At 36.0% G+C, this 10,335-nt stretch overlaps 1 protein-coding gene across 2 annotated transcripts; it reads left to right on the top strand.

The window, feature by feature from the left end:
* Positions 1-1,572: 1,572 nt before the first annotated feature.
* On the top strand, positions 1,573-10,266 carry LOC110028642 (DNA repair endonuclease UVH1). Of its 2 annotated transcripts, none has more exons than XM_020730576.1 (10): positions 1,573-2,656; positions 3,163-3,392; positions 3,535-3,659; positions 4,055-4,222; positions 5,572-6,303; positions 6,721-6,831; positions 7,181-7,441; positions 7,932-8,155; positions 8,341-8,555; positions 10,040-10,266. In XM_020730576.1, the coding sequence occupies exons 1-9, from the start codon at positions 1,791-1,793 to the stop codon at positions 8,549-8,551; spliced, it is 2,928 nt and encodes a 975-aa protein (XP_020586235.1). In that variant the 5' UTR covers positions 1,573-1,790; the 3' UTR covers positions 8,552-8,555; positions 10,040-10,266. The 2 variants fall into 2 exon arrangements, with proteins under 2 accessions (XP_020586235.1, XP_020586236.1); XM_020730577.1 differs by lacking the exon at positions 10,040-10,266 and adding an exon at positions 9,635-9,670.
* The last annotated feature ends 69 nt before the right edge of the window (positions 10,267-10,335 follow it).

A 10,335-nucleotide genomic window follows, 5' to 3' on the forward strand; every position in this document is an offset into this window, starting at 1 on the left:
GGTTTAGGGGTTTAGGGTTTAGGGTTTTTAGGGTTTAGGGTTTAGGGTTTATTGTTTTGGGTGTAGGGTTTTGGATTTGGGGTTTAGGGTTTATGGTTTTTGGGGTTCAGGGTTTAGGGTTTAGGGTTTTTGCGGTTTAGGGGTTTAGGGTTTAGGGTTTAGGGTTTTTAGGGTTTAGGGGTTTAGGGTTTAGGGTTTAGGGGTTTAGGGTTTTTAGGGTTTGCGATTTTTAGGGTTTTTAGGGTTTAGAGTAGGGTTTAGGGTTTAGGGTTTAGGGTTTAGGGTTTTCGATTTTTAGGGTTTTTAGGGTTTAGAGTAGGGTTTAGGGTTTAGGGTTTAGGATTTTGTTTTTAGAGTTTAGGGTTTAGGGTTTTTAGGGTTTAAGGTTATGGGTTTTAGGTTTTAGGTTTATGGTTTAGGGTTTATGGTTTTTAGGGTTCGTAGGGTTTAAGGTTTAATGTTTTTAGGGTTTAGGGTTTAGGGTTTAGAGTTTAGTGTTTAAGGTTTTTAGGGTTTTTAGGTTTTAGGGTTTAGGGTTTTTAGGGTTTTTAGGGTTTTTAGGGTTTAGGGTTTAGGGTTTAGGGTTTAGGGTTTAGGGTTTCGGGTTTTTAGGGTTTAGGGTTTTTAGGGTTTAAGGTTTAGGGTTTAGGGTTTAGGGTTTAGGGTTTAAGGTGGGTTTAGGGTTTTTAGGGTTTAAGGTTTAGGGTTTAGGGTTTTGTGTTTAGGGCTTTTAGGGTTTAGGGTTTAGGGTTTAGGGTTTAGGGTTTAGGGTTTTGGGTTTTTAGGGTTTTGGGGTTTTTAGGGTTTAGGGTTTAGGGTTTAGGGTTTAGGGTTTAGGGTTTAGGGTTTAGGGTTTAGGGTTTAGGGGGGTTTTAGGGTTTAGTGTTTAGAGTTTTTAGGGTTTAGTTAGGGTTTAGGGTTTAGGGTTTTTAGCGTTTTTAGGGTTTAGGGTTTAGAGTTTTTAGGGTTTATGGTTTAGGGTTTAGGGTTTAGGGTTTTTAGCGTTTTTAGGGTTTAGGGTTTAGAGTTTTTAGGGTTTATGGTTTAGGGTTTAGGGTTTAGGGTTTTTAGCGTTTTTAGGGTTTAGGGTTTAGAGTTTTTAGGGTTTATGGTTTAGGGTTTAGGGTTTAGGGTTTTTAGCGTTTTTAGGGTTTAGGGTTTAGAGTTTTTAGGGTTTATGGTTTAGGGTTTAGGGTTTAGGGTTTTTAGGGTTTAGGGTTTTAGGGTTTAGGGTTTTTAGGGTTTAGTGTTTAGGGTTTTTAGGGTTTAGGGTTTTTATGGTTTAGGGTTTAGGGTTTAGGGTTTAGGGTTTAGGGTTTAGGGTTTAGGGTTTTTAGGGTTTTTACGGTTTAAGGTTTTTAGGGTTTTTATGGTTTAGGGTTTTTAAGGTTTAGGGTTTAGGGTTTAAGAGTTTAGGGGCATACATTGCACTTTGTATTTTACATACATTGCAGTATGTATTTTCATATCTAAGATCTATACTTTTATATTTTCATTATTTATTCTTTGGTGTGAAAAATTTACAAAAGCGAAGATGTATTTTATTTTTAATAGGTGATAATGTTTTTTTTTATGCTTCTTGCTGGTTTTCCTAAATCCTCGCCCCGTAGGTAACGCCGGCGGATCAACAGACCACCCAACGGCAATCCTTCAACGTTCATGGTGCCCCGCATCCCCATCAAACCAAGCTTCCCGCACTTCACTTCTCCCTCCTCGCCGACGAGAACTGATCTCATCTCCTCCCATGAAATAGCACAATACATAACAACTCCGGCGTAAAACACCCAAAGATGCTTCCTTTTCTGGAGCAGATTGTCGCCGACCTCCTCGACGACCCCAACGGCGGCCTCGTCGTTCTCTCCTCCGGCCTCCCCATCCACTCCCTCGTCGCATCCCTCCTTCTCCTCCATCATCCCTCTCAGGGCTCGCTCCTCATCCTCTCCGCCTCCGACTCCCAGAAATCTTCCATCTCGCGCACCCTCCTCCAAGACCCTAACCCTAATCCCATTCGCCCGACTGACATCCCCGGCGACGTTCCCTCCCATCACCGTACCGCTCTCTACGCCAGCGGCGCTTCCTATTTTGTCACGCCTCGCATCCTTATCGCCGACCTTCTCACCTCTCGCGTCCCACCCTCCTCCATCGCCGGTCTCCTCATCCTCAATGCCCATCGCCTCACCGATACATCCACGGAGGCTTTCATCGCCCGCACTTTGCGATTTCTCTCCCGCAATGCTTATGTTCGTGCACTCACCGACCACCCTCACGCCATGGTCTCCGGGTTCGCTAAGGCTGAACGAATCATGAAGTGCTTGTATGTGAGGCGGCTCCACCTCTGGCCGCGCTTCCATGTTCTTGTCTCTGGGGATCTGGAACAGAGTCCGCCTGAGGTGGTGGATATCAGGGTGCCGATGACGCCTGCAATGAGGGGGATTCAGCAGGCTGTGTTGGAGACGATGGATGCATGTCTCAAGGAGCTTAGAAAGACTAACAAGGTGGATGTTGAGGATCTTACTGTGGAGAATGGCCTATTCAAGTCATTTGATGAGGTTGTGAGGAGGCAGCTCGATCCCATATGGCACACGCTTGGGAAGAAGACCAAGCAGTTGGTCAGTGATTTAAGGACACTGAGGAAATTGTTAGATTATCTTGTCAGGTACCTTCTTTTTCTGGTGAAGCAGCTTAAGAAAAGGTTCTTTTGTTGGAACGTACTAGAGTGCTGTTTGATTTTCTCTTACCCAATGCCATATACATTTACATGGATTACTTTTAAGGGATAATTACATACATGGCACTTGAAACATTGCTACTTGCAAAACAAGCACAAAGGTGATTTTTGAACTACAAAACTAATGCATCTATGTGTGCCACGATCAAGCCATTTGTAATTTGATAAAAATGAAAAATGTGGGTTGGGTTTTTATCATGAATTTTGATATTTGTGTGAGAATTTGCTAGTTTTGTAAATAAAAATATTCATGTGCTATTTTTTAATGCATTTTGGTAGATTAAAAAATTAATTTCAAATACAGATAAAATTAAAATACTCGTTATTTGAAGAGCATTTCTCTTTTGATGATTGTTAGTGCCAATTGAGATTCTAGTTATTCTCATTAGTACTTGATATTGTACTCATTTTGATCTTTTTTTTTTTGGTAAAAGGTATGATGCTGTGACATACTTGAAGTATCTCGATACATTGAGGGTTTCCGAAGGAGTTCGTTCTGTTTGGATATTTGCAGAATCTAGTTACAAGATATTCGAGCTTGCAAAGAAGCGGGTTTATCAGGTTTTGCGGGCAGATGGAGTAAGAATAGTGGCTGACAGGAAGAGTATTGTAGGCAAGAGGAAGAGAGTGAGTGAGAATAGTTTGATGAACGAGATGGAAAAAGGTAGTGTAAGCATTTGTCGAATTACATACATTCTTAGACAATTTTGCTCTGAAGGGCTGAATTGTAAAAAAATGGAACTTTAAATTAAATTTTATTTGCTCAAGCAGACTGATACATATGTTTTGCATTTTTTACATGATAGATGGCCTACAATCTGAAAATTCTTCATCTCATTCAAACAAGATGGATAGTGCAAAATTGGAAGCGAATGTTGGAGTTGTCTTGGAGGAAGTATTGGAGGAAGCACCTAAGTGGAAGGTGTTGCGTGTGAGTGAGTGAGTTTCTATTGGCTTTCCTTTTATACATCACACACAATTCTTATTTATTTACATATCTCACGCTTAAAATTTCATATTTACACACATAACACTCAAATCCTTAATATCACACAAATCTTTGATATCACATAAAAAATAGCACTATTACTACTTTTTAAAAGTTTTAAAAGTGAAATACACATTAAAAGTGAAATACACATTTTCTTGCATAGGCTTAAAGCACCTAAAGTGCTATGTATGTACTATGAAAGTTTAGGTGTGAGCTATGTAAATACATAAGAACTGTGTGCTACCTATGTAAATTTTCCTTCTTTTTAAGCTGTAAATTTTAGTTTCTCATGCAATATGCAAAGTTCAACATGGCTGCTGCGTGATTAATTTCAGGAGTTACTTGAGGAGATAGAGGTAGGACGTAGGAAGGAAGGTTCACGAAAAGAAGGAGAAAATTCCATTGAAAATAGAGGCGGTACTAGTGATATTGTCTTGGTTGTTTGTAAAGATGAGCGCTCGTGCTTGCAGTTGGAAGACTGCATTATTAAAAACTCACATCAGGTGCCCGACTACTTTGTGAACTGATTAAAGCTATTCTTAATTTTTCCGATCAACTGTGTCTACAGAAAAATCAAATTTGTATTTTTTTTGGAATGTTTACATTAGTTCGCTCGAACTATGTTCTATATAGATATTCGAACATGGTTCTTTTTTATTGACAAACAACTCATTCTGTTATTTTGTTTATTTCTGTCTACATCACGCCATAATGTTATTTTGTATCAAGCGAAGAAAGTGAAGCCAGTTTATGTTTGCCACAATGGAGTCTTTAGTGAATCCTACATGTGGTTGGGGTTTATATTTGTCCTTTCTTTAAAACTGTTTAACATTTATATCAATATTTGTATTTTTGGGCAAGTATGTATATTGCAAAAAAGGACTTTAACCTGTGCTGTATTGCCATTTTTAATCTATACCTGCTTCTAAAATGCATTATTTTCAAATCATTTACTTTCCAAGCGTGATTATTTTTCTATTTTAGGGAATGTTAAGAATTCCTAAACAATCCATTACTTTTTATATAGCAAATATAATGATTGTGCCTGTGAACTGAAGTAGATTTTTATTGTAATTGAATTCGTTCTTTCTGGTTAGAATTGGACTTGATGTGTTGACAGAGATTATATTTTATATTGCAATCGAATCCATTTCTTACAAGTCTAACCAAATATTTTAGAGTTGGAGGCTGGCGGGGTGATGGAGAAAGGTGGCAGCAAGTTTAGAGTGGTTGGGGTTTCAAGTTTTTTCCATATTTATCAATGAATTTTTGGCTAACTTGTTCTTTGAAATTTAGAAGGTGCTTTAAAAAAAGTTTAAAATAAAAAAAATAAAAGATTGTTCTTAAATAAAAATTGCCAGTGAACAGTCGGAAGTAGAACTCATTTTTTTTACTTTTAGGTTGGGGCAACCTTACGAATATATGGCTTTCACTTATTTTTCTTCTAAACAGTTTGTCTTCTTTGACAATCATGCATTAATGATTCTTCCTTGCTTTTCTTCAATTCAATGCTTCTCATTGATAGACAATTTAAATTTATGTTTTAAAACTCTAAATTCGTGTTTTGTCCTGAAAATTTTCTCAGTCCATTCCCTTCAACTTATTTATTTTTGTTTAAATCAACTTTTCTGGGATTATTCTTTACATATCTCCTTTTGTGTTATCTATTTAAAGAAATAAACCTTAAGATATGTTTTCTTTTTTTAAATCTTATTTGTTTAGGTTTGAGTGAGTTGGCTGTAAATAATTACTTTCTTTTCCCAAAATCAAACTGATGTTTCATGCCAACTTCGGTAAATTCATTAAATTTTCTTGATACCTTAAGGTTGTTTATCTAAAATTTTGATTTTAGGTAATGCGACAAGAGTGGGAGAAGTACTTATTTAGCAAGGCGGAATTGCATAGCTTGCAGAAACGTAATAAGAAAAGATCTCAAGATCCTGAAGGATATGGTGTTCTTGATGGAACAGTTACTGGAGGATCCTTTGAGAATTCTGATCCTACCACCATTAACAAACTGGAAAATAATGCATTGTTAGCTGCAGCATCAGAGATATGCCATATAGATAAAGAAGAAGCCACCATAAATGATGAGTCCCGACCACTTCCTAGAAGACGCAGTTCTGCCAAAGGAAGAAGGAGAGGTCAATCTCAGATAGCACGAAATTCTCGAAATAATTTTGAAAAATCAACAGAAAAGGTTCAAATTGTAAAAGTAAATTCAGAAGCTGCAAAACCAGAAGCTGAAATTAATGTTCAGAGAAATGATCTCATTGATAAAAGCCTAGAGTCCAGTGATGCTAAGCCGATTCCTCCCATACAATTTTATGATTTAGAGAATGATGAACACATACTTGATGTCTGGAGACCAAGTGTAATTATTGTTTTTCACCCAGATATGAAATTTGTGAGAGAGATTGAAGTTTATAAAGCGGAGAACCCCTCGGTAAAATTGAAAGTTTATTTTCTCTTCTATGAGAACTCTACTGAGGTGCAGAAATTTGAAGCAAGCATACGGAGAGAAAATGGAGCTTTTGAATCCCTGATTAGGCAGAAGTCCTTGTTGATGATACCTGTGGACCAGGTTTGATCTTCTAATATGCTGATATATTTGATTTGTCTTAAGATTAGGCTTGATTTTTTTGAGGTTTTAGGTTAAATTATGAGGTTCTTACCCTATATTCAACAATTTGTTTTTGCAAGATTTACATACATACCACTTAATTCCTATGTATTTATATATCTAACATCTAAAATGCAATATTTACATATATTGCCCATTGTCTATGCATAAAAATGTTTATTTGACATTTTATAAATTAAAATAGTGGCACTTTTGAAGTGGTCTGAAAGATTTGGATGGTATAAATCTAAAAAGTAAAGTTTAGGTGTTAGCTATGTAAAAACATAGGAATTGGCTGATTATATGTAAATGACCCTCATTTTTATGCATCATGAAATGTTTTGCAGGCCATAATTTTTACTCTTATACTATGAATAGGATGGACGATGCATTGGACCCACGCCTCTCGGCGAGCCGAGCTCTGTTGTTCTGCAGAACTCGTTAACTAGAAAGGCAGGTGGCAGGAAGACAATGGAGAAAGAGATGCAGGTATCTGTGATAGATCAATATAAGCCAAAAATTTTGAATGGCTATTCAGTCAAGTCCTTGTAATTATTAGGGAAATTTATATAAATAGCACCCAATTCTTATGTTTCTACATATCTCATATCTAAACTTTCATATTTACATACTTACCACTTCAGTGTTTTAAACTTGTGCATAAAAAGATATATTTCACTTTTAAAAGGTGGTAGTAATATCATTTTTTATGTGATATTAAAAATTTGAGCGCTATGTATGTAAATATGTAAGTTTAGATGTGAGATATGTAAATACATAAGAATTGTGTATGTAAATGCTCGTTATTATTACTTATTTTAATATGACTCTATTTTAGGTCATAGTGGATATGAGGGAATTCATGAGTAGCCTTCCAAATGTTCTTAACCAAAAGGGCATGAAAATCATACCTGTTACTCTAGAAGTTGGCGATTATGTCCTTTCACCCCTAATTTGTGTCGAAAGGAAGAGCATTGGTGATTTGTTTCAAAGCTTTGCTTCCGGTCGGCTATATCATCAGGTGGAAACGATGGCTCGCTACTACAAAATACCTGTTCTTCTAATCGAATTTTCACAAGATAGAAGCTTTTCTTTCCAGGTATCACATTTTGTTTATTATTGTTATGAGAACTGTGTCAAAATGGCCCCTTGATTCTTTACGGGGGGTTATTTTAGTCATAGAGTTTATAAAAGGGGTTAGTTTAGTTCTCAAACTCTTATAATACGAATTGAAATAGTCCTCATTAAGAACTATTTTATCTCTGTTAAAATGGTATGTGGACTAATTTTAGCACTTTATAAATTCTGAGCCCGAAGGATTCATGTAGTCGACCCCACTTAGTGGTATAAAGGTTTGTTGTTGTTGTTGTATAAACTCCTAAAATGACCCCCATCTAAATAGTCAGGGGACTATCTTGACATTTTACTCTTACTATTACACTTAAGTAAAGACATGTAATTTGTAACTTATGATAATTTGATAACATGCTCAAAACTTCATTTTATAATTTGGCCTTTCATCGGTTATTGGGACTTTAGCGAACCTTGATTTTCTTAAAACACGCTAACTAGTTATTTGTTTATTGTAGTCCTCGAGTGAGCTCGGCGATGATGTTTCGCCAACAAGTATAATATCAAAACTTTCATTGCTCGTCTTACATTTTCCACGGTTACGGCTGGTTTGGTCTCGCAGTATGCATGCGACAGCAGAAATATTTGCGTCTCTGAAAGCAAACCAGGATGAACCAGACGAGAACAAGGCTATCAGGGTAGGTGTTCCTACGGAGGATGGCGTTGTAGAAGATGATGTTAGGTAAATACTAATTGTTTTGGGTTGTATTTTTTATTTGCTAAAAAGTACCATACATCTTTTCATGCATATGGAGGGTGGTATTGGTGTAGATATGTAAATACATAAGAAATGAGTGGTATGCATGTAAATTTTCCTAGATTTTATCATATGCCAAACTCAAGATTCAACTTTTCCTGTTTTTGTAGAGCCGAAAACTATAATACTACGGCAATTGAGTTCTTAAGGCGTCTCCCAGGCGTGACTGATTCCAATTATCGAACTTTGATGGATGGCTGTAAGAGTCTTGCCGAGCTCGCCCTTCTTCCTGTTGAGAGGCTAGCAGAGCTCATGGGTGGTCAGAAACCGGCAAAGATGTTGAGGGAATTCCTCGACGCAAAATGTCCAACTATGCCATGATACAGTAAGTCGATTATCACATTTCTTTCGAATTTTCAGAAGAAACTTAGGATTAGGCAAACAAAGATCGAGTCTATGATATGTAATTTATAAAAGTTAAAAAATTAATTGATCATTCAATATTATTGGATGATCAATTAATACATAGATACGATGTCTATAAAAATCTTGAATTTATATTAAAAAAATTGAGAATATAGTTGATAATAAATTTTTTAAAATTTGAGTGTTGATAATATGATGTAATAAGTGAATGTCATAGAAAATTGAAGTTAATTTTTTATAAAACTGCACTTAGATCTCTTATGTTGTATGATATATGTTTGGATGATAACAATGTTAGCAAAGCCAAGTCCAATGTGTTAGACATGAAAATGATGTGGATGCAGAAACAACAACGACAAGTCTTTATCCCACTAATTGGGGTCATCTACGTGATTTTTTTTTTTATTGCGTCCTATTGAGTATCATATTTTCATTTAATTCTAATAAATTGAGATCATTTTTTATACAACATGCCCAAGTCTTTTTACTCTGCCTTTATCTTTCTTAACATAAGTTGAATCTATTGATGTGGATGCAGAAACAACAACGACAAGCCTTTATCCCACTAACTGGGGTCATCTACATGAATCTTTTTTTTTATTGCGTCCTATTGAGTATCATATTTTCATTTAATTCTAATAAATTGAGATCATTTTTTATACAACATGCCCAAGTCTTTTTACTCTGCCTTTATCTTTCTTAACATAAGTTGAATCTAAAACATCTACTTTCTTAACTGGATCATCAGACGGTAGACGTTTAATATGACCAAACCATCTAAAATGACTCTCTTAATCTCGTCTGCCAGGAGTTACACCAACCCTGTCACGAATTTCTTAACTGGATCACCATACGGTAGACGTTTAATATGACCAAACCATCTAAAACGACTCTCTTAATATCGTCTGCCAGGAGTTACACCAACCCTGTCACGAATATATTCGTTTCGTATTTTGTCTCTAAGAGTCAAGTCAGTCACCCACCTAAGCATTCTCATCTCAGTAACATTTAACTTAGTTCTATGCTTTTCTTTTATAGGACAACATTCTGCGCCATAAAGCATTGCATGTCTCACCATCATCTTATAAAGTTTTCCTTCAAGTCTAAGCGGTACTTTTCTATCACCCAATACACCCCGTGAGTTCCTCCCCTTCAACCATCCAATTTGAATTTTACTAATAACATCTTCATCTATATCATCATCACTTTGAACTATGGACCCGATATATCGAAAACGTTCACTCCTTTTGATGCTTTGATAAAATGTTGATATGGATATATGTATAAAATTTTGAAGGGGACAACAGAATAATAGCTAGTGAAGATAAGCCAATGGAAATAAATAAGACAGTTTTGGCATATTAAGTGTGCCTATGGATAACAGATGAAACTGTACATGCTTTGAATATTTGGAGAGCATAACCTTGTCTTTATCTGCTGCAGGGTATTTAAATTCACTCTGTTCATCAGAGTTGCAGACTTTTCATTGCCACCACATCTTGGGGAATAATTCTTTTTGTCTCAGCATCGTAGTTTGATTCTTTAAAAGCTTATGTACTGTTGACTTCAGAGATTTAACATTGTAATTTCTTTAGTTATTTGCATTCCTTTTCCATCACATGTGTATTTTATTTACATCAATAAAATGTAACTATTATTATCTTCTTTTTTTTTTAATTGAAATATAAATTTTCACGCATAAGTTTATAACACCAATATGTTAAAAGCATAAATATCAA

Source organism: Phalaenopsis equestris, unplaced genomic scaffold, assembly GCF_001263595.1.
Source record: "Phalaenopsis equestris unplaced genomic scaffold, ASM126359v1 Scaffold000517, whole genome shotgun sequence".
In the NCBI taxonomy this organism is placed as follows: domain Eukaryota; kingdom Viridiplantae; phylum Streptophyta; class Magnoliopsida; order Asparagales; family Orchidaceae; genus Phalaenopsis; species Phalaenopsis equestris.